The sequence below is a fragment of the Kwoniella mangroviensis genome (assembly GCF_000507465.2).
Source record: "Kwoniella mangroviensis CBS 8507 chromosome 1 map unlocalized Ctg02, whole genome shotgun sequence".
In the NCBI taxonomy this organism is placed as follows: Eukaryota; Fungi; Basidiomycota; class Tremellomycetes; order Tremellales; family Cryptococcaceae; genus Kwoniella; species Kwoniella mangrovensis.
In genome coordinates, this window is record NW_027062534.1 from 1,489,284 (window position 1) to 1,516,600 (window position 27,317).

The 27,317-nt window shown below is 45.0% G+C and overlaps 10 protein-coding genes across 10 annotated transcripts; 4 read left to right on the top strand and 6 right to left on the bottom strand.

The window, feature by feature from the left end:
* Positions 1 to 214: 214 nt before the first annotated feature.
* Positions 215 to 2,341, top strand: I203_105660 (uncharacterized protein; the record flags this gene model as incomplete). Its single annotated transcript, XM_019144814.1, has 4 exons — positions 215 to 249; positions 312 to 416; positions 481 to 649; positions 743 to 2,341. The coding sequence occupies 4 exons, from the start codon at positions 215 to 217 to the stop codon at positions 2,339 to 2,341; spliced, it is 1,908 nt and encodes a 635-aa protein (XP_019006149.1).
* A 216-nt stretch (positions 2,342 to 2,557) lies between these two features.
* Positions 2,558 to 3,273, bottom strand: I203_105661 (uncharacterized protein; the record flags this gene model as incomplete). Its single annotated transcript, XM_019144815.1, has 5 exons — positions 2,558 to 2,626; positions 2,690 to 2,756; positions 2,817 to 2,870; positions 2,952 to 3,019; positions 3,097 to 3,273. 5 exons carry the CDS (start codon positions 3,271 to 3,273, stop codon positions 2,558 to 2,560), a joined length of 435 nt encoding a protein of 144 aa, XP_019006150.1.
* Positions 3,274 to 4,001: 728 nt separating this feature from the next.
* I203_105662 (uncharacterized protein) lies at positions 4,002 to 4,602 on the top strand (the record flags this gene model as incomplete). The annotated part of the gene is made up of 2 exons (XM_019144816.1): positions 4,002 to 4,343; positions 4,408 to 4,602. The coding sequence occupies 2 exons, from the start codon at positions 4,002 to 4,004 to the stop codon at positions 4,600 to 4,602; spliced, it is 537 nt and encodes a 178-aa protein (XP_019006151.1).
* A 578-nt stretch (positions 4,603 to 5,180) lies between these two features.
* I203_105663 (uncharacterized protein) lies at positions 5,181 to 5,784 on the top strand (the record flags this gene model as incomplete). Its single annotated transcript, XM_019144817.1, has 3 exons — positions 5,181 to 5,333; positions 5,424 to 5,547; positions 5,633 to 5,784. 3 exons carry the CDS (start codon positions 5,181 to 5,183, stop codon positions 5,782 to 5,784), a joined length of 429 nt encoding a protein of 142 aa, XP_019006152.1.
* A 389-nt stretch (positions 5,785 to 6,173) lies between these two features.
* Positions 6,174 to 6,515, bottom strand: I203_105664 (uncharacterized protein; the record flags this gene model as incomplete). Its single annotated transcript, XM_065517815.1, has 1 exon — positions 6,174 to 6,515. One exon carries the CDS (start codon positions 6,513 to 6,515, stop codon positions 6,174 to 6,176), a length of 342 nt encoding a protein of 113 aa, XP_065373119.1.
* Positions 6,516 to 7,927: 1,412 nt separating this feature from the next.
* Positions 7,928 to 10,667, top strand: I203_105665 (uncharacterized protein; the record flags this gene model as incomplete). Its single annotated transcript, XM_019144818.1, has 11 exons — positions 7,928 to 8,021; positions 8,090 to 8,262; positions 8,315 to 8,398; positions 8,457 to 8,749; positions 8,801 to 9,143; positions 9,205 to 9,323; positions 9,381 to 9,410; positions 9,471 to 9,778; positions 9,871 to 10,053; positions 10,130 to 10,497; positions 10,590 to 10,667. The coding sequence occupies 11 exons, from the start codon at positions 7,928 to 7,930 to the stop codon at positions 10,665 to 10,667; spliced, it is 2,073 nt and encodes a 690-aa protein (XP_019006153.1).
* A 276-nt stretch (positions 10,668 to 10,943) lies between these two features.
* On the bottom strand, positions 10,944 to 13,090 carry I203_105666 (uncharacterized protein; the record flags this gene model as incomplete). The annotated part of the gene is made up of 12 exons (XM_019144819.1): positions 10,944 to 11,024; positions 11,101 to 11,198; positions 11,268 to 11,355; positions 11,435 to 11,456; positions 11,536 to 11,709; positions 11,797 to 11,899; positions 11,963 to 12,085; positions 12,167 to 12,406; positions 12,471 to 12,509; positions 12,571 to 12,686; positions 12,754 to 12,957; positions 13,014 to 13,090. 12 exons carry the CDS (start codon positions 13,088 to 13,090, stop codon positions 10,944 to 10,946), a joined length of 1,365 nt encoding a protein of 454 aa, XP_019006154.1.
* An 811-nt stretch (positions 13,091 to 13,901) lies between these two features.
* On the bottom strand, positions 13,902 to 14,357 carry I203_105667 (uncharacterized protein; the record flags this gene model as incomplete). Its single annotated transcript, XM_019144820.1, has 1 exon — positions 13,902 to 14,357. The coding sequence occupies one exon, from the start codon at positions 14,355 to 14,357 to the stop codon at positions 13,902 to 13,904; it is 456 nt and encodes a 151-aa protein (XP_019006155.1).
* A 428-nt stretch (positions 14,358 to 14,785) lies between these two features.
* I203_105668 (uncharacterized protein) lies at positions 14,786 to 20,214 on the bottom strand (the record flags this gene model as incomplete). The annotated part of the gene is made up of 13 exons (XM_019144821.1): positions 14,786 to 15,865; positions 15,922 to 16,185; positions 16,244 to 16,513; positions 16,590 to 16,744; positions 16,811 to 17,017; positions 17,085 to 17,217; positions 17,286 to 17,509; positions 17,566 to 17,658; positions 17,718 to 17,846; positions 17,901 to 18,074; positions 18,145 to 18,216; positions 18,266 to 18,407; positions 18,478 to 20,214. The coding sequence occupies 13 exons, from the start codon at positions 20,212 to 20,214 to the stop codon at positions 14,786 to 14,788; spliced, it is 4,680 nt and encodes a 1,559-aa protein (XP_019006156.1).
* A 2,664-nt stretch (positions 20,215 to 22,878) lies between these two features.
* On the bottom strand, positions 22,879 to 24,842 carry I203_105670 (uncharacterized protein; the record flags this gene model as incomplete). The annotated part of the gene is made up of 8 exons (XM_019144822.2): positions 22,879 to 23,383; positions 23,459 to 23,543; positions 23,620 to 23,650; positions 23,749 to 23,866; positions 23,943 to 24,092; positions 24,174 to 24,316; positions 24,452 to 24,611; positions 24,757 to 24,842. 8 exons carry the CDS (start codon positions 24,840 to 24,842, stop codon positions 22,879 to 22,881), a joined length of 1,278 nt encoding a protein of 425 aa, XP_019006157.2.
* Between the last annotated feature and the right edge of the window lie 2,475 nt (positions 24,843 to 27,317).

Sequence of the window (27,317 nt, forward strand, 5' to 3'; positions counted from 1 at the left end):
TCTCGATCTCCGTCCCACAACATACCGGTAAACATAGTTGGGACTTGCAGCTTGAAAAGTTGAATTGGACCAACATAGATCAACAGCTATCCTGCCAGTTCTTGTGACTTGTGAGAGACATCATATATACATCTGCATACAGGCAGCGGGCCATCCCAATCGATCTCTCACCCTACCAATCTCAAGGAGCCGCCCCCTTCTCACTTGTTTTACGATGTCTGCTCCGGTCTGTCGTGATATCATGAACGGGTATGTCCACTCTCATGACCCCAAACATCCAGGTCCTGCTAATCCCCCATCGTATATGAAAGCTACTGCCGATTTGGGACGGCATGCAAATTCTACCACCCACCAAGAGGACAGGCAGGCGTACAGCCGAGAAGTGTATCGAACGGGAGTTCAAAGTACCAATTCAAGTGAGTTTCCCTCATTCCTGCCAACCCAACTATCATTGACTAATTCGGATGTCAATGATCGTAGTGAAGATACTATACGGCAGGACCTCACCATAGAAAGGCCCATCTACTTCGTATCCGACTATGCAGCTGCGAAATATGAGCCGAATCTATTTTTTGGATATGATATCTCGCCGGAGGAATTAAGGTGGAAGAGCGTCGTAGCTTTGAGGGAAGGAAAAGGACAGGATTATGTGAGTGCCCATGTCTACACTGCTCTTCTATTTCCTGCAGGGATCGCTTGATTTTGTAAAAAAGATTCTGACTCATTTCTATGAATGTGATAGATGAACGAAGAGAATACCCTGACGAACCAAGCAAATTCCACAATAACACAAGCAGTCGCCAATCTATCCGCTACCAACAAAGTCGCTGAACAACTACACAACACCAGATTTACAGGGAACTCTGCGCCTGGTGATCCTCGACCCAAAGATTTCTCTGAATCTGCTGCTTTGGGCGGCCCCTCATCAAACTGTGCTTCGAATACCTCGGGATTTGGTGGTAGCGGTGCTACAGGTGGAGCTTTTGGCGGTGCGAATAAACCAAGTGCGTTTCGTGGACAATGTAGTACGAGTGGAGGAGGAGCATTTGGGCAAAGTGCTTTTGGACAGTCGAATAAACCTTCGGCATTTGGATCGAGCTCTTTCGGATCATCTTCTACACCCTCTGCATTTGGTGGAAACAAACCCTCTACTGGGGGGTTTGGCTCGACAACAGCACCAACTGGTGGAAGTGCATTTGGATCATCTGGATTTGGAGCCAAACCTGCTGGGCCTGGATCTGCATTTGGATCATCAGCATTTGGCTCGTCACCTTCTTCTGGCTCTGCATTCGGTTCCACGTCCAATACGACTTCAGCAGGTGGATCGGCATTCGGTCAATCTGGTTTCGGTGCTAAACCCGGTGGATCAGCTTTTGGCAGTGCTTCCACCTCCACACCTTCAGCTTTCGGTTCTACATCCTCACCATCACCTTCGGCATTCGCTAGTACGTCAACTCCAACGTCAGGCTTCGGTACCTCCGCTTTTGGTGCCAAACCTCCGGGTACATCTTCAGCGTTTGGAGCTCCCCCCGCACCATCTGCATTTGGTTCGACATCAACACCTTCTGCTCCGTCGGCTTTCGGCAGCTCGGGATTCGGAAGTACATCGTCTCCAACCACCACTGCGCCATCGACGGGATCAGCTTTTGGTCAATCAGGTTTTGGTTCATCTGCATTTGGTCAATCGGCCAAACCCAGTGCATTCGGCAGTGCACCACAGACGACTTCGGCATTTGGAAATAGCGCTTTTGGGCAACCTGCTACCTCAACCTCGACCTCTGGTGGGGGTGGATTCGGCGCATTCTCAAACAACAATAACGCTCCTTCTCCTGCTGCTCCAGCTTCAACATCAACGAATCCATTCGCTACTTCGTCTACGACACCTTCCAATCCTTTCGCTGAATCTCAACCTCACATCACCCCTACTCCTGCAGTACCGGCAAATCCGTTCGGTGCGAAACCCTCAACTACCTCAGCATTTGGGAATTCCAGTGCTTTCGGACAACCATCTGCTCCTTCTGCGTTCGGCGCGTCTTCTGCGTTCGGTACTTCATCTGCGTTTGGTACTTCTTCAGCATTTGGGTCTACACCCACTCAGCAGCAACAGCAGCAGCAAACCAATGGGTTTGGCGGTGGTGCTTTCGGTGGTGGTATACGACCTGAGGGTGACGTACCGCCCGGATGGTCATACGATGATCCATGGAGTTATTTATTACCCAACGAGAATGGAAATGAAAAAGGTGAGAAATTGGAGGGAGATGCGATTAGAGCGTTTAAGGATGGTGGATTCGGTTTAAGTGGGATCCCGTTGTTGCCTCCGCCAGTAGAATTGAGGGCGTAGAATCCAAGGAATACAGTGTGATCGATCAGAAGCTACTCATCGGAAACCAAGCAGGTCAGGCATCTCATCATTGTTGTAAGAGATATATGTAGAAATATCAGAACAATGTACCGAGTACAACAGCAGTCATCATGCATACGTCTCAATTTACCTTGGCAACCATGGTGACCATGGTTACAAGTACTATCTGACCTAGCCATTGTTCAGCTTTAGACTTTATTGAATCGAACATATGGATTCTGAGGCGACTGGACCGGAAGGTTTGATAGTTTGTTCAGGTAAAATCTATAAAATGAAACTCAGCATGATCACGTGTAGTGAGAAGGTGACTGATACAGGATAACTCACGTTAACCATCCTGGCATGCATTGGGACCAAAACTCCGCCAGGGAACGAAGTGCCTTCTGGGAAGTATCTACAAGAACGTCAACTCGAATAAACTGACTGACACCATTTGCGTGCGGTGATGACTTACCCGCCATATTGAAGTACAGTCATCTCAGGCATTTGCGCTCCAAGGGGTAGCATACTGAGGAAGACATATATGATATCAAATGATGAGTTTCGGTCTTTAGAGATAGGTTTGGATTGGATCGACCAATCCACTTACCTTCCGGCAGGAACATAATATCCATCTGGAGGTACGAACATTACATTTTGCAAACATGCATCTTCGTCCTATACATCGTATCCCAGCGACGTCAACATCAGCCTCGTCTTAGTCATGTTCCATCCAGAGATATTTGACCGCTTACAAATTCGACATTAGCCCACGAAGGTCTCCATTGACCTTCTTTGAATTGCTCTCTTCCCAGATCATCTGAATCTACCAACTGTTCAACGGTGGATGGATCAGCTTTTGATAAGTAGGCTTTACGTTTGGCTTTGAGGTCTTCTTCTTGATGCTTAGATCTGGATTTGGATGATGACATTGTGGCAAGACACTAGCAGAAAGATAGAATCTATCAAAATTCCTCTGATTGTCAGCTCGCCCAGGTACAGCATTATAGATCTTCCAAGTCATAGAACACCATAGTACACCCATTTTTATCCTCCTCCCATCCCCCTGTAGCTCAAAGCTTACATCATGGATGTACACCATTGTCCATCGGGCTCATCGGGTTTTCCCAGTCTCCTTGGCTTAGCGCCGTCGAGGATGATATCCTTTCATCTCGCTCAGATTTTTACCGATAGAGCATAGATCACGTCAGAAACAGTATACTTTGAATGTTAACGGCTGTCAGGATGATTTACTTTGTTTCAAGGGATGATCTACGCGGAAAGGATTGGCTCAATATGTTGATGATGACAGCTTCGGCCGATGTGCCATCACAAAGGAGCTTGACAAGATGATGCGCGAAACGATGGCAAGACGTCCATCATCGTTAACCAGAAGTTTCTGGTAGATCGGAGGTACGACAATATAACGAGGTTATAGACTTTGCAGTATGATGGGTTGTATGTGAATCATCGCTAGCTTTTCTTTTATACAATGAAGAAAGCGAAAGTACCATCCTTTGTGATATATGTGTCGCATGTCACCACTCGAGTTAGACTGTTTAGTTTAGAATGCAACTCTGTATAATAAACGATAGTAAACGAAATCATCAGACTGTAAAGCTGGCGTATTGATATATCAAAACCCTTAAGAAATAGAAGAATGACATCCACTCACCATCATCATAATCCACATCTGCAGAGTAAACATGATACCAATCTAGTAACCTCTAAAGCCACCCATCATCACTCTCACTTGCCACTTGATAGTCCTGGTTTTGGGCACGCTGGTCACCCATCGCACCACGGGCACAAGCACCATCAGCATGAAGAAGATACCTCGTACAACCAACCATGGTCCATCCAAATAACCCAAGAAGAACTTGGGTTCTTGAATTTTTTTCTACAGATGATACCTCACATTTTCTCCAGTCCGTATCATTACGAGCTAGCTATAGCCCCGGCATTGGGATACGAGAGAGCTAAAGAACTGTCTCATGCTATGGTAAGTCATCCCGTCAGGTCAGTACAGGTGAGAAAGTCATACTAAGAACAGGTCAATAACACAGGTGACACCCATTACCCATAATACATTCTCATATGTCTCTCCGGACGGTAAGAAACATATGGGTCAGGTTGATCAAAGGCATTCTCATACGGTCATCATAGAAATGCCTTTCTCACCTTTATACGGAGGTGGTGGAGGGGTGATTAAGAAGGAGTTTGTAGAGCAGGAGTTTCCGCCCAATGGAGATATTCCATAAGCTCGCGTGTCATCCTTCCATCGTCATGATGGGTGTTGTATTCTTTCAACTGTCCCACGCACTCTTGTAATCAATAATGTAATCTTCCAATCAATAATGTATGTAGTCTTCCCACTACAAAATCGAAGTGCAAAACACAATTCCGATCGATCACTCGACGACGATCTGTCTGTTTGTTTGGTTCCGAGGGAATGCCATGTTTGATCTGATCTGATCCGATCTGACGTCATCTAACGTAAGTCCCTCCAAGCTACGTCCTGACAGTCAGTCCACGCTTAGTGCAGAAGAACAATCTGTGAGCATGAAGCACACTTCAGCTGCATGCAGAAAACTATAAGATCGAACTCGTTAGCTTTGATCGATTCTGTTAACCGCACCAGACATATATCGCTGGAGTACGTTTATCTAGTCTCTTATCCGACCGAAACATCAGATTGATACTTATCATCCACCTAAATAGTATGTCCAAATCTATTCTCTCATCGACCCTCAGACGATCATTGACAAACTCTCGCGTGATCATCCCTCTCACTCGATCCCTCAACACTTCGCTCTCGATCAGATCAAACAGTAACAAGATGTCACCACCCGAACACAAGATGGCTTATTTCCCTCGAATCACCAGCTCACTCCCTTCTGAGCATAGTGAATTCAGGAACGTCCTCTGGACCGGAGAGAGCAGTCAGTTGGTCATTATGACTATCCCCGTAGGAGGGGAGATCGGTGAAGAAGTGAGTCGGGCATACAGTCGCAATAGTCGCAATTTTTCATGATTTCATCCAGCTGTATGGGTATAGCTGATCATTTCCCGTTATCTTTAGGTCCACCACGTAGACCAACACCTTATCTTCACATCTGGTACTTGCAAAGCTGTAATTGCAGGTGAAGAGAAGGAAGTGAAAGCTGGTGATTTGGTCATTGTACCTCAAGGAACCAAGCATAACTGTAAGTTCACTCAATTGTTTAGTACCTGACGTAGCATTGTATCGCTTTCGGGTCGTCACTGACTGCTATGTTCTTGTGATTGTAGTCATCAACTCCGGTCCTACCCCTTTATCACTCTTCACTGTTTACGCACCTGCTGAACACGCCGAAGGAGCATCGCACAAGACCAAAGAAGAGGGTGATAAGCTCGAAGATGAAGGAAAGGATGAAGCTCCCGAATGGGCTCACAAGGGTTAGTCAATTGAATAACACGAATGCACAAACGGTGTACCGGAACAGGTTAGAAGTGATATATGGAATCGATAGGAACATTGAAATATAGGAATTGAGAAATTTAGATGCATCGTTTGAGTTCTTTTGCGCAGGGACGATTGAGAGCGGAAAGTGGGTACATGAGCGTGATGGATCATTGATGTTCGTTCTTTCTTATCGAGGTGAGGGGCGTTATTGACTGAGAGCCAAAAGGATACTGATCAAAGATAGTGAATGAGAGTGAGGATTGAGGAGAACAAGTACCGTGATTATAATCTCTGATCAGCCTGGGCACCGCATTCATTCTGGAACACGGATGAAGGGTACAGTTTAGCTATGCAAGGAACTGATATGAGATACTCACATGAACGACGTTAGGCGAAGATCCCATTCCAGATACCCAAAACCAACACCACAAGCACCATAACCTTTCCTACTCCATCACCAGCCGATTTATTCACCACTATACCCGAGCTAGATTGTACCCCAAATCCGCCAAGACACCATCCTCCATCTCCTTCTTTACAGACGGTCCCATTGTCCTGTCTATACGCTCGATCATTGACCAATCCATCCATGTCACACCAGATATTGTTATCTTCGCTGACGATTGTACTGTTCTGAACAGCGCAGATGAACTGTGCGCAGGTGAGGGATCCGAAGCAGCATCGGCTGTCTGTGATGGTATTGCTGGGAGTGCTGGGGACGAAACACATTTCGGAGTGGGTGGTATTGTGAGTAGATAGACGTTGTGGGATGAGCTTGAATGGAATTGGAAAGAAAAGAAGAAACAAGGAATGGGAATCGTCTGGATTGAAATGAATGATTGTGTTGGTTGTCATGTCAGTTCCATGTCACTCAACCACCTCATCATCAGAAGGAGGACGAGGGGTCCTTTGGAATAAGCAGCTTGGGCCACCTAATTCAATTCATCGGACAGGTATGCATCACGAATGGGTACAATATATACGCTTGGTTCCGAGAGATCGTACTGAGAGGACTGGTAAAGCAGAGTAATGGGAAAGAGCAGAATGTCAGTAGTGACTGATAATACGTAGAACCTCGACTGTAGATAGCCAGGGCAAGGAACATCCACATCAGCTACAGTACCATAAGTGAATCTTGGTGATATCTGACGTATAAACTTACACATGTTCGCTCAATCATTAAAATCTTTTATTCCAAATACCCAAAAGCATCATCACCATCATCCACCCCATCCATATGCCTCCGTAAACTGATTTTTCCGACGAGTTGATACGAGTGTACTTCGGTGAGAGTTTGGAGTACGAACATCCGATGGTAGTCTCGCATGCATCGTTAGGATGATCGAAGGCGCTCCATAGCCACTCGGCTTGCGTTGCATTGAGATCACAGTACAAATTCCCATCCTGGTTTATGATTGTACGATTTTAAGAACCACATGCGAGCTCCGCACATTGCTGGGTATCGAAGCAGCATCTGTCAAGAGGTGAGTCGGTGTCTGCGGAAGGTGTGAAGCACATCGTTCACGTAGGGGTATTATGCCTCTTGACTTCTTCTCGCTAAGGCAATGATCGTATATGCTTGTAAACAGGACGTACGAGGTTGTCAGGCGGAGCGTATATGTTTATACACTTACACCTTGAGATGCATTCTATAATTACCCATTGTCGCTCGAGTATAAGCACACGCTTCTAAACAGTCAATTCAGATGTGCATTGAAAAGGTGAGCATAGATTCGATAGAACAGGAACAGAGCCTTAAAGAGCGGAACACTAATGAATGGTCCGCACCTCAAGACTGTCACGTCACATACAAACGTCTCGATTGTCTGCAGCGTCGGATGAAGTCTGACGTTCATCCATTGGAGGACAAGCTACAACAACAATATTATAGGTTTTCGGTCATCCCAGTAAGCATATCGAGGCCAAAGAGATCCTATTGAACACAAAATGCTTACGTCATCACTTGATCTCGGTCTAACCCGGTAATTCTGCTTTCACACCGCGGGCAACTCATCTTACAGGTCCACCCCATCTCCCATCTTGATTCTCAACACTTCATATCAATTCTGTGAGGGTGTTCTGGTCTGATCAGAGCCCGAACACATCTGCAATCATCGGACCAAGCTACTAGAGCCAATACGATGCCCCGCATCCCCACCGAAAAGGAAAGCAAAATTCCAACAACAAATGAACCTAGGAAAATCGGGTCCAAGAAAGTCAGACCATGTGACAATTGTGAGTAAATGTACCGTAGAAAGCAAACCAGTACTGAAGGGATTTCACCGTTATCGCATAACCAATAGGCAGACGACAGAAGCACTCTTGTCATATCACAATTCCAGGAAAACCATGTACGGATTGTGCGGCGCGTAATAAGGAATGCACATTTATTGCTCCTCCTTTGAAAAGACATTGTAAAACGCCGCCTAGGAATACGTCATCGAGTATTGCTGGTCCATCTTCAAGACCAATAAATGTGAGTTCTGTTCTTCTTCATGTCCTGTCGCATCCACTGATGTATTCTACAGAGGGAACGTAGGATTCATTCAATGTCTGCACTAATACGGGGTGGTAGATTACCCATAATGGAAGAAGAGGATGAACCTGATGGTGTAAGCTTCCTATCAGAACCGCGATTCCTAAGCTGACGGCAGTGTCAATGGTATCTAGTCAGACGATGCATATTACGATTCTCTCGATATGGAATACGACGATTGTGAGGAATCGCATTACCTCGGTCCTTCCGCTATCGCTGCAAGTTCTCTCGCAGCGTCTCTATCGAGTGGAGGAGGAGGACCAGGTCAGAGGTTCAGACAGGTCTCTAATGGACCTGTCCCTGCGTTATTCGTCAGAAATCCAGCGCTGTTATATGGCAGATTGGGTCCACCGGAGGGTACACAGCCTTTGTTGCAGGAATGTGTGGAATTGGTCGGACAGGAAAAGGCTCAGGAATTGACCCAGCTGTGAGTGTTATTTGCAATTTATCATATGACACATATGCATTGATTGCACAGACTAACATTGGGTGGCTCACTGGTTTACGATGTCATTAATTTCAAAGAAACCACTCTGTTAGCTTTTCCAGTAGCCAACCGAATGCGACTCGAAGCTGTGATAAGACGAGAACCGGGCAGTGGGACTTATTCGCCTACTTTCCTGGCCGCACTCATGTCACACGCCATATACACCTATCGACCGATGGAGCGGGCAGTCGCTACAATAATGTGGAAAAAGGTGTTAGCAGCTTTAGAGGATGAGTATCGTTTGCCCCGTTTGGTAACACTGCAAACCACCATGATGATTCTATTGTGTAACCCTCATGAGAATCATGCGCAGAATAGTATGGCTCTGGGTAGAGTGAGTACTATGTTTCAAGCCGACAACTGAGTACTGACTGAGAGGATCACCGGTCGTACAGGCTGTAGGATGTGCTTATGTGCTTGGGCTACATGTGGAATGTATTAAGTGGAAATTACCGAGATGGGAGAGGAGTTTGCGAAGGAGATTATGGTGGTCTCTGATCATCATGGATACTTGGTAGGTCGCGGCGTCTCGCGTGAATCTGATTTTTGCTGATTTCGGATGACTGGCCAGGCGGTCATATATTCAAGGTAGACCACCCTAGTACGTACGGCAATTTCATTCCAATCTGACCGATGTACTGACGTACAAATCGCACTACAGTATCCATCCAACAGACCATAATGTCTCTCTACCGAAGATGTGGGATGCAGACTGGGGCAACGAAACTTCCGACGAGCCTCGTCAATCGATGCTATCGTTCATCGGCATGGCAAAGTTGACGGTCATCCTCGAACGAATCACCAGTAATTTCCATACCCTCCAAGCTGCCGTATCACCTCCAAGGGATCCTTATCGAAGTGTCTTACTGGAAAGTATAGCCAATGATCTTGACGCATTCCAAGATTGGCTGGATCCGCAGTTGGACTTACCAATCAAACGCAAACTGACCTCAAGGGCTCCTGGAGTTAGTGAGTGAAGCAATCTCAGGATGCTTCCCATCTCAAAGGTGATGTTTTTTGTCCAATGATCAATGCTAATCGTTCGATGATGATACTGTCAGGGTCCATGCAAGTTGCCTATCTGGGATTAAAAGTCGCCCTGATACGATTGACTTTAGGTGAACCAGGCGAGACTTCCCATGATCTCGAAGGTACTCTCAAAGCCGCTCTCAAGATTGGTAAAGAGTTGGTAGAATTCCTGGAAACTTTAGATCCAGTCGATTATCAACCTTTCTGGTTTCCTTGTGAGTTCTGTCCCCTTCCTTCAAATCACAAATCACCATCGAACGATACTCACCGTAGTATTGATCTTGATTGCAGATTCTGCTTTCAACATTTTAAATGGTGCCGCCCTCCTACTCCGTATCGCAGTAAAGGCCAATACCCTCTATCCAATGATCAACCTCCAGTCGGGCGATGTCCTGATTCGCCTTGTGACTGTGATCAAAGCGGGTTATATCAGTTCTTGGACTACTGCAATTACCGCTAAAACCCATTTGGAGCTGTTGCTGAAATCATTAGAATCTGATTTACCCCTCGCTCAGAGCTTGCTAAGTATATTGGCTGATCCGCCCAAAGTTCATGATGCGCTCAGCCAAGATCAATTATTAGATCCTTCCATGACGGGTGTGATGGGAACAGGAACAGGGTCGAACCCGGAATGGAGTTTGGATATCAATAATCTGTTTGTAAGTCACCTTCACTTTGTATCCAGAGACTCAAATGTGTCAGATGAACCGAAAGAGTAATGTGGAGCAAGGCTGACTTCCTTTTCATATAGGCTCCGATGACGGACGTGGATCAACAGCTCTGGAGTAGTCTAGGTTGGTTATGGGATACTCAGTCAATGCAATCGTGACATTAATGGGAGGTGGACCCCGAACGGATATGAAACGGAAGGAAGTATATATATATATATGGATGGAGACATCTTGTTGCAATAGCTCAGATTAGTTGTATGGTTGCATGAAATGCTATGAATTTTACTATATGTTGTTGTGTACAAATACTCTGCCTTCTATCTACTCTTATCGCACCAGCAACACTTATAACTGCCCGTCTACTCAGACCGAAAAACTCCAAAACCCAAAACATCGTCATCACATGAATCCAAAACCCATCCCATTCCGGATACCTAAAGACCTTTGATGTGCGACATGGAAGTTCTACCTTCCTTGATGACAGCCAACAAATTATCTTCAGGTCGATCAAGGACCTACATTGTAATTATCCATTCATCAGTATGTCTCATTCACTCGATACATGAGGGGCCAATCTGATCTGAAACTCACAGTGATATCTTCCAAGGGGTTGGATCGAAGTACGATTATATCACCATATGCACCTGGAGCGATCACACCGAGTTTACCTTCATGTTTGAGTAACTTGGCTACATGTAGCAAGCAAGACTGATCAGCTGATGTCTTTAGGACGATATCTACAACCTGGATTGACTAACCAGCATTGGTCGTTGCCTGTCTCAGAATAGTAGGCGAATCGAGCACTTGAGATCGCACGGTGAATTCCTCAGTTTGAAGAGCGTGCATCTATAAGTAAAAGTTGACGATCAGTAAATTCTTTTGCGTTTCTACATGAAGCAGCGGTTGGAATACATTTGTCACTCACCGATACTAGAAGATCAGTACCGCTGATACACATCATGCAAAATCAGCATATATGCCTTAGATCAGATTATTGGTGGAGAAGAGAGAGGGTTTTTGACTCACTAACAGACGGTCACTCCAGCTTTCTCAGCGATTTTCAAAGCTTCCAAACCTTTATTCATAACCTCTAAATTCTTGGGTCTACCAACTTCAGATAAGAAATCTTCGAATGGTTTTCGAGCCATTATTCCATAACATGCTAGAGTCGGAATTAGGAAAATACCTTTTTCTGCCATCCTGCGTTGGTTGAGACGAAGTGGATGGATTAGTCAGGAACATCGAGAAGGAATCGCATGCTAGATTTGATAAGCCGACTTGACTTACATATTGGCTGTAGGTTCATCGATGAAGTTACCATGTTCAATAGCTTTGACACCGTTCTCTACCGCATGTCTGATAGCTCCTGGTGTGTATGCATGGGCGGTACCTATGACCGATAATCACCTTGTCAGTCAAAACCTTGATGGTCGACAGGGGCGGGTTAACTTACTTATCTTGTTACCCATTCGATCACAAGTCTTGGTGATAGCCTGAACTTCCTCTTCTGTGAATTGGATCATATCAATTGGATCGGCTTCACTCGACACTCCACCACCCATCATGATTTTGATGACTATTTAACGCCCAGTTGTCAGCTATTCAGCCACGGTACAGCCCCTATGTGATGTGTTGGAAAGTTGAGGTGACAACTCACAATCGGCTCCAGCTTTCAACTCTTCCCTTACAGCCTTCAACACCTGCGGAACGCCATCACAAACTCTACCGAGCGATTCAGAATGTCCACCACAACATCCAGTTTGGTTACCGCCTGATACGGCAGATTGGAAATCCGCGTGTCCACCTGTTTGCGATAGGGCTTTACCACACTGGAATAACCTTGGTCCTTCTAAAAGACCTTCTTCAAGGGCATTGGCGATGATCTTGGTAGCTCCCCCTATACAAATCAATACATGACTGTCAGATCCGAGTTATGGGAGAGATAAATGATCAAGACTTACCTGTATCTCGGACTGTGGTGAATCCCCTAGAGAGCATTTCTATGAGATCAAACACGAATTCATTTTAGCTCGGTCACTCAACGGCGATACATGAACTTACCCTTCAGTACAAATGTAGATCTCAGACTAGTCAACTGATCAGGTAATTTAACCAATTCCAACATCGTCTTCACACCGGGCGTAGCAGTGATATGAACATGACAATCGATCAAACCGCTATATTCCACCTTCACTCCGTTAGCTTTGTTCGTATTCTCGACATGGGGCAAAGAGTATTACTCACGGACAAACGAATGCACCTTGCACATCTACACCCTCGTCCTGTTCTTTAGTATCTTCGACCGATACGATTTTTCCTTCGGCTATCGTAATGGACTTCAAACCATCCAGTAGTCTCCCCGAAGCGGGATCGACGACTTTACAATTCTTGAGGACTCTTTGAGGGGTGTGAGCGGATAACCATGGTTTGATTGCTAGTTTGGGAAGGCTACAACAGTATATGGTGTCAGAATTAGTTGATCGAGATGTGTTGAGCCCACTCACTATTCTTCTCTTACTACCGGTGGATTGGGGAAAGGCCAATCTTTGGTAGCATTACCGTTCACTTGATGAGCTGACATGTTGACAAGGATGATACACTTGATTAGGTTTGGAGTACAATACTTGAATGAGATCGCATATACTACATATTGGTGGTCATATGCTCGTATCTGCTATATATATAAACATAAATTCATAACAGATGGATCATACTCGTCATGCCCGCGGGCATATCTGATATCTGGAGAGCAACGACTGGAATCCGAAAGTCCGGTAAGATAGCCCTCGGCGTAGTGGTGAAATACCCTGAATGGACTGGGAATCCCGTCGATAACAGCTGGGTTCATATGCATATGATCGAAGGATTGCATGCATCGAACAAGATACTGCAACACATTTCATGTTGAATACAAGCATATCATACAAAACAAGTGACAGCTACGGAGGATAATATGGTAAGAATAAGTCTACCATCTTGACTAATAGGACTGATCAGGTCCGCTGGATACTGACTGCTAATAATCGAGAACAAAGACACAATGGAAACTTTTACATATACGTCTTCTCACATCTCACAACGATCTTCGAATTGGAAAAGGTGTTGGGTGTTCCCGAAAGTCAAAAGATATCAGGACGTTATTACTGATGAGGTGGTTGAGGAGGGTTGACCATCTCGAATGCTGGATCAGGTCGATTGCGTGAGATGCTCAGTATCCAATTGGTGAGGCGAAGAAGCTTCGGTGATCTGACGAAAACCCATAGAAGGAGGAGTAGAGTCGTTGAAGTGAGGCAGAATGTCATCTTCATCCAACGACTAACGACGAGATATTCATTAATTCTGATCAACCTATTGTTCTCTTTACCACTTATTGGTATTACTCACTTTCCACCTCACAAATCTCCCCATCCCATTCCATCAACGACCAATTTCACTCCCACACTCATCACCCAAGCCATACCCAAAAGCCACAACCTGCTTTTCCAACCATGTTCTTCCCCGTACCCATACTCCCACCCAGCTCCAGTCCGCAGTCGCAGCGTTGCCGAGGAATTCTTATAAAAAGTAGTCATATTCCCTGGGCAAATCTCCTCTCCAGCTTCTCTTTTCGCTTCGACAAACCGTTCATTCGCAAGTGTTCCGTTGGGAACATAACAGAATTGTCTCTCTGCATAATGGCCATCATGATCTAAGGTGATATTCCTACGGGCGATACCAGCATGCCAATAATCGCAAATGTAATTCGCGCATGTCATGTTGACGAAACATACTTGATCCACTTGGTCGTCTGGTGGGATGAAAGGTTCACAGGTGTTGGATGGAGGTGCATCACGTAATATACCTCCCATGGTGGGTGAAAGGTTGAGTTTCAAGTTGAGTTATCTCGCTCGTAGTATGTCGTATAGTATAGATGATAAATCGGGAATGGACTATGGTTGGGAGTCTTTCTCTCTGATCAACTTGACAAGACTTGTAGGATGTATTCTATCATAAGTACAAATCAAAGTAATCAAGGATGCACTTGTCGTCGATCATCTTCCTTGTGCAGCTTATATACGCAATCACAGGTACTCACCACGATCATCTACCAAACAAGGTTTACATCTCTAGCCGCATGACCGAGATAGATGGTCGCACTCTGGACATTCTTATCAATATGAAACATTTGCATGTGACAGATATTCATACTACTCTTATATATTGTATAAATGTATAATCCGAAAAACCAAAAGTTACCTTCTATCGATTTGCCCCAATGTACTCCGCACTTCCTGACTCATACTCTCTCACTATCCTTCCATCTCTCTACCTCTTGACCCCACTCTACCACCCTCTCCCTCATCTTCTCTACCATCCCCGTCCTGTCCCACTCGCCCCTTCCTCTCCAGATAATATCAAACAAGCTTGCTCGAAGTTGTTCCAGCTGATCGACATTGAACGTACTTGTGATAAGGTCCAAATCCAATTTGAGGGATCGGATAGATTCGTCAGATAAGATGAATGGCGGATGAGCCACTGAAGGTGGAGGTACACTTGGTACTACATCGCTCGATGATGAGTTTCCATTCGAGTTGCCATTCACAGTCAGACCTGTGGTAGAACTATTGTCGTGGGACGCTTGAGGTTGAGGTTGATTCCCATTCCCCACCTCGACCTCCATACCATCTTCCCTCACTCTCTTTTCCCTACCCTGACTCTCATCTTGGTCCTGATCATCCTCTCTGATCCTCTTCAAACTCGACCCTTCACCTTCCATTTCTCCATTGACCTGCTCCTGCTGCGGTTCATCCCCATCAGTAGCAATGACCTCTTTGTCTACTCCCTTCGCTTGCTCTTTCTGCCTCTTCCTTTCAGCTTTCTTAGCAATCATCCTCTCCTTATACCGCTCAAATTCAGGTAACCATTTCTGATCAAAGCCCTGAACATGGTATCGCGCACTACTGGCCATCTCCTGGATCCTACCCATTCGATCAGGTTCAGCAACCTTTTCGGCATTCTCTTCAATCTTGGCTATGTCACTTAAGAAATCCGAAGGTGTGTAATACTTGTGTTTGAGCAATTTATACTGCAAAGTGTCGATATCGATAGGATGCGCTTGCCATACGGGTTCGACAGGGACAGTCGATTGAGCTAGTGGGGCGGCCTCTGGAGGAGCCTCGGCAGCTGGGAGTGGGTCACTAACTATGTCCACAGGAGGAATAACCGGATCGATCGCCATAGCCACGTCTCCATCGGTGGTAGGTATCACAGCGGCAACATCAGGTTCCACAACTTCGGATACTAGCGCAGGCGCAGGCGCAGCAGCCTTGGCAGCAGCTTGCTCTGCTAAATAGTTCGAGTAGGCAATAGCATCGTCCTGTAGAGTGTGGTCAAAATCAGTGTACCATTCAATACGTCGCTTGCACAACTCACTTTGATGGTCGCAGCTGGCTTTCTATACCTCTTTACGAAATCCCTCACGAGATGAACGAACGATTGGAAGATCATATCTCTAGCAGCTTGATCCTTCTCATCTTCTCTTAGCAATTCCGCAGCAGTAGGTTGACGAGGTGGAAGAGGGGCTGCTAAGGGCAATACCTCGAAAACTCGTTTCTTTCGTGGCAAACTATCGGGGAATTCGGTCGGTGGACGACGGAGAGCAGCCATGAGGTCGGCGAAGTAGGCTGTTTTTTCAGACTGGGCGAAAATCAAAGGACATCAATGAATTGTTCATGTGAAGAATCTTGTCACTCACCTTAGTAGGCATCTCCAGCCCTATCCTATTCTCAGGCCCAAAGCCGAACAACCCTCTGACATCAATCGGTAGCTGGTCGATAGTCGCATCCGATACACCCAACAATAAAATCGGGTCAGAGGGCGAAATACCATCTAGCAGCGTTTTGATGGTAGCTCGAGCAGTATCGGATAAAGTGGTCTCCCAAGCTGAAAGAGAAGGTACAAAAATGATGGAAGGTTGATGTCGTTTAGCTTCGATTATCAATTGCACGACAGCTGCTTCGATTGACTGGGTGAACGATATCAGTATGATGTGATTATGTTATTGAAGTGAATGAGGTCATGCAAGTGCGGGGTGTACTTACTCTAGTCGAGTCACCTAACAGAGTGCCCAGATCAAAACTCTGCACATGGAACCCTTCGAGATGATGTAAAATCGCAGGACCAAGGTATGTCTGACCCATACCAGCTTCACCATGGACGAGTATCCTAGGTCGGAATGTACGCAGCTTGTCCAATGCTACCAAAGATACAATATCAGCTTTACAACCCGCAGGCAAAAGCACGAGACGATGAGCTAACTCACACTGCAACATCATATGTTTCTCAAAACTATCACCTTCTTCCTCTTCATACTCAGCTTCCTCCAGAGCAGTCGCGTTCTTCCTAGGTGGAAGTACATGATCTATAGCTTTTCTAATTCGTTCTAGCGGAGCTGAAAGCAGCGGTACGAGGTGAGAGGGGAGTTGAACCGCCGCTGAGGATGTAGACCGAGCAGATGAAGGGACAATTTCTGTAAGATATGTTCGTCATTGGTCAATTTATGCTTCGTTGTAACATAGTCCACACATCCCGCTTACTTTTGATAGACATCATGAAATCCTTCGCAGACACATTTATCGATTTAGTTTCCAGCTGTAACCTATCCGCGGTCTTGTATATCTGCGGATATCGTCTCTGAATAGCGTTCAATGCAGTTTCCGTACATAATGCCTATGGAAATCCAAGTTAGCAAACGATTTCTCTATGGAAACATTATTGTATGAGAATCAGCTACTCACACGTAGATCCGCACCACCATACCCTTTAGTCAATTGTGCCAATTTCTCCAAGAATTCATCTGATAATTGTGGATCCCATTTCTTAGTGTTGATCTGGATGATCTTCTTTCTGGCTGCTTTGTTGGGCAAGGGGAAGTAGAACTCTCGATCGAATCTACCGGGTCGACGAAGTGCAGGATCCACCGCATCGGGTCTGTTCGTTGCTCCTATTACAATCACTTGACCTATGATGTGGTGTATGTCAGCTGCCTGTCCCGCTATCACACGAATTGCAGCTCACCTCGACCGTCCATACCGTCCATCAAGGCTAACAGAGTGGATACCAAAGAAGCGTGGATCTGATCTTGTTTACTACTCCTGACAGGAGCAATACCTGGAAGATGCTGTCAGCTGCTTGGATCTTTTCCACCATGAGGGTATAATGCAGCTCACCATCGATCTCATCAAAAAAGATGATACTAGGCTGACACGCTCTAGCCTCTTCGAACAACATCCTCAACTGCCTTTCGGCTTCACCAACCCATTTGGATAATACATCTGCACCTTTACGCATGAAAAAGGCTGTACGAAGCAAATATATCAGCTTCTCCTCTGGAATAGGATGGGCTGACTGACCAATCTTGGTATTACCAGTACTACACGATGCCGCTAAGGCTCTCGCGAGGAGCGTTTTACCTGTACCTGGTGGACCATGGAATAATACGCCTCGGGGAGGGGTGATGCCGAATTGTTGGAACAGTTCGGGATAAAGTAGAGGAAGAGCAACCATTTCTTTCAGTTGATTGATATCTGAATTGAGAAGATTAGCAGGACCAATCGTGCGAAACTCTTGTGTATCATACTGGGTATATCGACTCACGGTCATCTAATCCTCCAACATTGTCAAATGTCACATTCATATCAACTCCCAGGGGATCGGCATCAGCCATATCTGGATTCATTGTCAGTTGACTCAAGCTACCGGGAACGAGCCAACTCACTGGACTTAGGATTGATTCTTCCATAATTGGGTACATCTGAAGGTCCTACAGCATTTGTTCGCTGGACAGGTCCAGCAGTAGACATAGATGGTCCAACACCCGCACCCGCGCCAGCACTTTTTAGTGGAGAAGCAAAATCATCCTATTTTCCAGTAATTATCATAAGCTATGAGTTATGCTAGTAAAAATATCCACAGGAAAAGCGAGCTTACCGAATCACTGGTATCTGGATCACCCATCGCCTGAGCCAAATCTTTCCCTTTCACACTCCATGGCAAACCCTTATTTCCTCCACTCGCACCAAACCTCACACCAGTGCTCAGTCCACCTACACCTGCAGGACGTCCATTGGGTCTAGCAGCAGCAGCCATAGCTTCAGCCATACTAATCTCTTTACTCAAATCATCTAATGTCGGTATATGATAATTCGGTTTCGAAGTTCTGGTTCTCAGATTCCTTCTTCCTCCGCCACCTCCATATTCATCATCCGAATCTGGATCTGCACGCTTATTGGCAGATCGTGTACTTCGTCTAGTAGGCATGGACCTTGTGGTTCTTCTTGTAGACCTTGTTTTCCGTTTCCTAGGCGAATCTTGAGATGATCTCGATATCAGATCATCCTCTTCTTCCTCTTCATCTTCGTAATTACCTAATGCATCGCTCGAAGCATGTTCATCCGATACGCTCCCATCATCTGTAGGTTCGAATTCCTCCGCATCGGCTGAAGAATGTCTAACACGACTGGACTGTCGAGTATTCCGCTTGGCAGGTTTAGAGGTCCCGTTGGTATATGACGGACCGGCCGTAGGGGGTCCAACGGCATTGATGGACCCTAGTGAATTTCTGGTCGCTCTAGGGGGAAAAGCATTTCTAGGAGGTGGTTTGGGAATATAATCCTCTTCATCTTCATCATCCGGATCCATAACCATCTTTCTAGCTCTCCCACTTGTCCTTTTAGGAGTGGGATCCATCTCGGGGGGACTCGACGGCATCAACTTGTTTTCGAAGTCATCATCCTCCCCATATCTCTCCGGTGCTTTTGTTGTTCTGCCTGATCTAGTAGGTTTGGGTGATACGATCGGTATTGGTTTGACCGGTACCTCGTCATCCTCTTCTTCGCCTTCTGCATCATCTTCACCTTGACCATCTTCCTCAAAATCATCATCATCTTCTCTATAATTGACTATCTGAGCTCTCTGGGAAGCTCCTCTTCTCGGTCTACCGGTATACATCGTCTCTTCTTGTCCTACCATGTCTACTTGTGGTGCGACTGCTCTCGAGCCTACTTTGAGGATGATCTTCCGTGGAGAACTAGACACAGGTGCGGAAGATATGTTTGAAGGTGGAATGGTGAATGGTTGCAGTGAGGGGTTGAAAGAGTGGGATGATTGCGAAGGCGGGGGCGGGGGCTGAGACCAGACGAGAGATGGGTCTACGCCGCCGGCTGGAGGGGTGAATGGTGGTTGAGGGTATACAGGCTGGGGCGAGAGATAGGATTGAGATGGGATGGGTGCTGGTGCGGGCGAATCTGAAGCGATGGGGCTTACGGAAAGATGAGGCGAAGGTTGATAGTAAGGAGGATTTTGATACAGCTGAGGCTGAGGCTGAGGAGAGACCGTATAGACACGTTGCTGTGCTTGAGCTTGTGTATACGGTTGATGGGGGTGAGGGTATGCAGTGGTATAATCAGGTTGCGGTTGTTGATTGATATAATTGTAATTTACGGTAGGTGGTTGTGGTGGATGAGTGAAGTAATGTTGATCACCTCCACCGTTCAAGTTTTGTATACTTCCTCCTTGTTGATTCTGATAACCGTACGCGTAGTTCGGGGCGAGGTTAGGACTGGGATAGGATTGTGGAGGTTGACCAGGTCGAAGCTGACCTGGTTGTGGGGACGTACAGTAAGGCGCTGACGAGACTGACTGATTGTTTGGGAAAGAGGAGGACATCGAATTCCGCTTTCGAGCGGATGGTCATGAGGTATGAGGTGATCAGAGACAGTACTGGTCGGGGTACAGACTAAGAGCAGGAAGATGTTTATGGGTCTATTCAAGGTGATTTGGTGATGAGGGATGGGATTCATTGAGCGAGAGTGAGCGAAATTCAAACTGCTGTTGATTTGACATGGGATGTGCATCCATCCATCCATCCATCCATCCATCCATCCATCCATCCTCATTCAGGGTCAGGGAAACCCATAGACGCATACTTGTCCTTAATTGTGTTGCCCATTTAGGATTTGGCATGCTGATGCAGCAGACCCGGGTTATCATCTGGGGGTGATGACGCACTACCGCAGTGACATGTAACATGTAACATACCCGCATAATTAATCAACCCATTCGATCGAAAACGGTAAATACAGAAGATACTAGGTTTATAGCACCCAAGACCACCTACCTACCTTGCTTGTAAACAAATCGGTTCCATATCGATATCGATACATACCACTCTCGCCCACGAATAGGCCGGTCTGTTCATCCCATTACACCGACTAAAGCACCACCACACCACAAAGGGACATATCACAGCGTCAACCTGGATAGCATTCGACGATCCCATACACTTCTACAGATAAACCCGGCTCCCGATATGTTCCTCTATAACGTCCATACACCTCAAAAGACTTTCGCATTGACGCACAAAGGTGAGCGACCGTCCTGTCTCTTCATCCCAACTTGCATGATATATAGATACAGCTGACAGAATCGTGCAACCCCTGTAGAGGACGATAGTCAACCGAAACTATTTGATAGGATATGGAAGAAAACCTTGTTACCTGCAGAACAGAAATCTCAGGCTACTTTGTTATATGAATTTGAAGGTGATCGATGGTCATTAGACGATGGTGAGTCTGTTTTGGCTATATTCAAATCCAATCATACGGATCGTCGTGTATTATACGTCTGTTACTTTAAAGCAATACTGACTGTTAATGTGATGATCAGACGATGATCTGGAAATCCTCTTATCTCGCTTCCCACCTTCATCCACCCCCTCAGTAACAGTCCATCTTCAACTCCCTCAGAATCAGCCTCACGCGCATTTTGAGCAACCCACTTCCCCATCTACCAAATTGAAGAACAAGGTGAAAGCCAACACTAACGCCAATGCTGCACCTTCAACAAGATCAGTATCAGTCTCCAAACTCAACGGTAACGGAACACCAGAGAAGAAGAAAGCTCAAAGTGAACTAGGTGTTGGACATACTAGCGCCAGTGCCAATGCTTCTCTAGGTCCACCTGCAGCCAAGACAAATGGCGGGAATGGCGGGGCGAGATCGATAAGTGGTGTCAGCAAAGCCAAGTCTGTCATGAGTACGAAATCGAGGAGAAGCAAATGGGGTGATGATGATGCTGAGCCTCTGGGAGTTGTCAAGAAGAGAGAGTGGGAGGAGGTGAGTTGATATTTCACAGTGTTCACTAGGTGAAACGAGAGCTGATGAAAATGGGTCATCGTCAGTTCCACAACAATAATGGAGTGAGAACGGTCATGGGTAAAATCAATGGTGTACCGAATAGTCAGTTGATATGTCTACCAAGTGTTACAACTCGAGCTGATTTTGTCATTATCAGTTCGTATGCTTCTCAAATCGGGCTATCGACACGTCTATGTTTCTCGTGAATTTGCCATCAAACATAAGATTGTACCTAAGAAGGTGAGTTGCAGTCATTCTCAATCATTTTACCGCGGATTGCCTTTGGTAGAATGTCGGCTAAGATTGTGTCTCTATAGTTTGGCATGGGTACATTAGGTTACACCGGTTTAAAAGTGATAGGAAATGTCGAAATTACCATTGGAAACAAGACTGCGACTCATCAAGCTTATATGAGCGAGGAGAATTACTTTGATGTGATCTTGGGTAGAAGCTGGTTAGAGAAGATGGCTGTGAAGTGAGTATGGTATCGTCGAATCTTACACCATAGCCTGCTTTAGACCTTTGACTAATCTGGTATTGCATTTCACAGGATCGACCCGCTTGATCAAACCTCTTTGACATACATGGACTCTGGAGAGTCCATTGCTTGCGATTTAGTAGTTCTCAAGGACGACAAGGGAAATGTCATCACCATCACCTAGGCTTCCAATCCCAGATATGTATGTATATACACGACGCAGAATAGATATCTTTATAAGTGAGTTCATCAGACGACAAGATCGTCAATTCACTTTACGGTTGGTAAAGTTTGGTATGATGGTAAGATAATAGAAATATGGACGGTCATGGATCCATGGATTCATGGATCGATAATATGTAGTAAGTATATTCTAAGACGGAAGATGGTACATGTATCTCCGTACAATATTACGATGCTAATAACGGTTTGCGTTAATAACTGATATGATGTACCTTCGTTATGAAATTGACGCAGTTCTGTCAGCAAGATAACATCAATTACATCTTCGTGTGAATTTGCATTTCATCCTTCCTACTGACATCGTTATGGGCAGATGACATACTGCAAGGCAAAGTAGGAAAATACAAATAGAGTTATCCCAGAAAATCCATCCGTACGATACAGTAGGTAACAAGACTCGAACCGAACAATCCGATGTCCATATGCACAGCATGTACAATACAGTCTAACAGTCTAACCATTTCCGAAAATCTTCTAATCTAATTTCTTCCTTCCGTTATGAGTAGGGTTATTAGATGTATTTCTACCCGATAATCTCCTTACGATTGATATCCAAACGCATATCATCCAAATCATCCATCCAAACAAACCTTTAACACTCCAGTCAATCATTCCCACCATTACCCTCAAAGTTTTCTCTACCATACCAAACTTCACATCCCTTCCATCAACATACAAAATCTCTTCTTTGGTTTGCATGTCAAATTCAGATCTTTGGGTAATCTCCATCCCGCTCCTCCACCCATCTTCATGAAACCCATAACCCGTCCATGCCCCACTAAAATACACCCCTCTCCTTCCCTGTATACTGTCCAACTTCTTTTGAGCGTTGATGAGAGATGGTGTCAGTTCAGGATGATGATAGACGTATCGAGCGAGAGTTTTAGATGGGTCAGGCTGGACTGGTGGATTGAGCGTGACGAGTGCGAGACCGCGTTTTGAGATAGGAAGAGATTGAAGGATGTTCAAGTTGAATGTACTATACAGAGGACCTAAGCTTGGCGCGCAAAATCGTTTGTTGGACGGGAACAGTGCACTCATCCTCAACACTCACATGGATATGGAATTGACATCAGAAGCGGATGTTTTGGCCTCATGGGTGGGATGTATATATGCAGTTGAGGTAAGGTAATTCCAAGCTACAGTCAGGACATAGAGATATTTGGTCAGCAATACTCTTGACATTATCGTTTCGGCTAACTTGGTATAGCTTACCTGTCCAAGCTTTCTTCCTCATTGGCATCAACTACGAATCATATCTTGAATCAGCTTCTCGCCCCAATCACCACTTCTTATGGCTCAAACCTGTACAAAAGCATGACGATGAGGATCTAGTCCACTCACAGCTTCATCATAATGCACAACAGCCTCATTAGCACTCCACTGACAATCTCCCAACAACATCTTCTCCTCTTCCGAGATGTTCTGACCTAAAAATCGAACAGCTTGGTCCGTATGTGCTCTATCCACGTCGATAAAGACGAGTCAGTGTGTGTACTTTTTGGGAAACATTTCTAGATGAGGATGAACAGACTCACGCCAGTATAACCTTATCAAATAGCTCTTTCTTCCCGTGCTCCGTAGTCACCCATATACCCTGAGAGGTAGGTTGGACAGTATCGATACCGACATTTAGATGTAATTTTGATGAATCCATTTTCGATATTATATAATCTACATATGTTTTGCTACAACCCAATTAGCAATCATTCACTATGGTACCAATTTGACCGTTGGGGCAACCACCAAAGTTCGCACCAGACACTCACGATCCACCTTTAATAGTCAACCATGCTGGTTTACCATACAATTGTAACATCTGATGATTATGGAAGAACCTTATCAATGCCATTGCCGGAAAATCTAACGCTACTTTCTCAGGTGGGATTGACCAGATCCCCGCGCTGAGAGGCTATTTACAAGTAAAGCAAGGTACATCAGTTTTCGCCAATCTCCTCTTGTCATCGCCCCTTCTGTTTTCGAACTTCCCCAAATACGATGATTCAATGATGAGATATTGAAAAGAATGTCTAATGTCTAGACCCACCAATAGATAATCCTCTTTGAAGGCTTGACTATACCCCTCTCTATCTAGATACTCCCCAATACTCAATATCTCTGATTCACCTTTTTCAGATAATAGATCGACCGCGAAAAGGTTGAATCGTAATATATCCCACATCATACGATATACTCGGGGTTTGAATCTGTCAAAGCAATTTGGATATCAGCGTTCATTCTATTCGATACAAGATCTTAGTCTGAAACAGTTTGTATCGGTATACAGTACTTCCTTCTGTTAGAAAAGCCTAGCACTGTAGAGAAGACTTGATTATTCCATTGTTTACTCACACATTTGATCCCTGGCAAAACAATGCCCAAAAATCATCACTTGCCCATTCGAACTTGCCTTCATCCCTTGAAAGTGAGAATGACATTGTAGTCTTGATCATCTCGATTCCGTGGTCTACAAGGAATTTATAGAAATTTGGATAATTCTTGGAATTTATGGCGATCTATAAGGGATACCGTCCGGTAGCCATCAATGGTCAGTACGAGAAATAGATAGGTTCGTGGGATATCCATGTGGGATGTACTTACGAATGCACTGCATAGTCCAGAATCAGGTAAAGACAAACACAAATTGGTATCGTCGATCAAGTGATGAACGAAATGTGGAAGAAGAATGAGGATGACGTAAATCCCAATGATATGGACACGAGTACAACAACGATTTGATTATCATCAGATAAGATAAGTTTTTAAGGTTATACAAGGATGATGCTCATTCATCACTCACGTGTCAATATCACATTTCTCTTTACCTGGGCCTATCATCATTGTATAGGGTGTCAGCGGTTATATCTCTTCCATATGGCACGATAGGTGCCATATTTGACGTTTGATTTGGGGATGTGGGTTTGGTCAAGTTTGAGAAGAAGATGAAGATTGGACTCGCGTTGAAATTCCACGGTATGCGCGTGTCCTCCCCACCAATCCGCTTTTTCGTATATATGAACCTCATGTTGAGAATGTTGGGTGAGGGACTATCGATAATTAGACCAATCAGCATACTCTTACTCAATCAGGTGACGCCATATACACCGTGTAGTATAGAGAAGTGGAAGTACGTACCCATAATGCCGAAAGTCCTGACACTCCCCCTCCAATAATAGCGATTTTCATTATCTCCTAGATAGAGTGAACGAAATGAATTTCAAAGATAGATAGATGAATGAAAGGATAATGATCACTTGAATCAGACTACATAATAACTTTTCCTCTTCTTTTCACTTTATATATACCTAAATCAAGACCGACAAAGGAATAAGATGCGGTGTGAATATCTTTCGTAGTCGAGCAGAAATTCGGATTGCCTTCAGGCCTTCTTCCCAACGATATCAATGAACATGAACACAACCAAACAACGTGTTTTGCTGTACTTGTAACAATCTAATCTGTTTGTTTTGTAAGCAATGCATCTCAGAACCTTGGAATTCTCTTCGCTTGCCGCTTTTTCTCTCTCTTTCCCGTCCTCCCAAGTCCGAGCCGTTGAGAACAGATCTGAGTGGGGAAGGTACGGAAGGGTGATCGAGTGATAGTTCAGGGTCTCAACCATGCTTATCGGTCTTCTCGTTCCTTTCAAACAATTGACAAATTTGTACACGCCCTTTTCCAACCTTGTTTCTGGTTGGCAATGTATCTCAATATGTAGACATATGTCATCGCTATTTAGTTTCTTGATGTTGATCTAGAAGCTAAGCAATGAATCGAGGGCACGAGTATAGACCAATCTCAAGCTCGGCAATCATCTTGTTTCTCTCTTCTCGGTTCGGGGTTGACTTGGCTAGATGAGGTACTGCACTGCATTGAGAGTGGGGTTGATGAGATATAGTCTTTGGCTTACCATATCAACCCAATCTCAAACATCGTGTGTTCCTTTTTCCTCCAATCGACCCATCAAGGGCGACCGTCAATATGATTGATTGATCGATTGAATGATGGTAAAGAAGCAACCCCAATCAACCCTTTAATCGATCCGTGATGTCCGGTTTCACATCTGTGTGCAGGCAGTGTGATCGGAAACATTTAATTGTCTAAGTCAAAGTCTGAGTATACCATACCCCACACAGACACGAACGCATTCTGACGATTTTCACGATGATGAACGACTCTTGATAAGATGCTATGCATGCTGGACCGAACTCTCTTCAAGGGCGACAATGGATTGATCAATCGAGCTGGCCGTATTGATCCTCATCCCCACTTGAGTCCCCTCAGATTAGCGAAGTTGATGGGAAGTCCAAATTCATCAGTCACTTTCGGTGTGTACTACGTCTGTGCAGCTCACCTGTGCAGTACAGTAGTATACTGCATGTTCTTATGTTTATCTAGAATAATATACAGCAAAACCCACAGACGAACTTCCATGCAATACAGTACACTCCTTGGTTCGTATACCGTATAGATAGATACTTGGATTTGGGTCGGATTGGCAAAAGCGGATCGTCCCCACCTTGCATCAAAATACCAATTGATGGCTATACCTTATACATCGGAAAAAGGTTCATGGATCAACGACAAAGCTCAATTGAAAAGTGCATGCAGTGGCGTATCGTGTGTTGTTCCCATCAAATGGCTTTTCATGTTTTTTTTTGAATTGATGATGATGATGATGATGCTTAAACCCCTATAATACAGTAGATCAGGGCAATTTGGGGTCGTTCATGTTGGTGGCTTTGTTACAGCTCAATTGAGGCGAAGGTCGTGTTTGGCTCGTACTGTTACCGCTTGGATATGTGATGTGATCTATCGCGATATATGAAGTTGGGATTGGAAGATGGATTGGTTGGCATGATTTTTGAACACTGAAGAAGCCAAGATGACGAAAGATACTCCGCTGCAATATATCA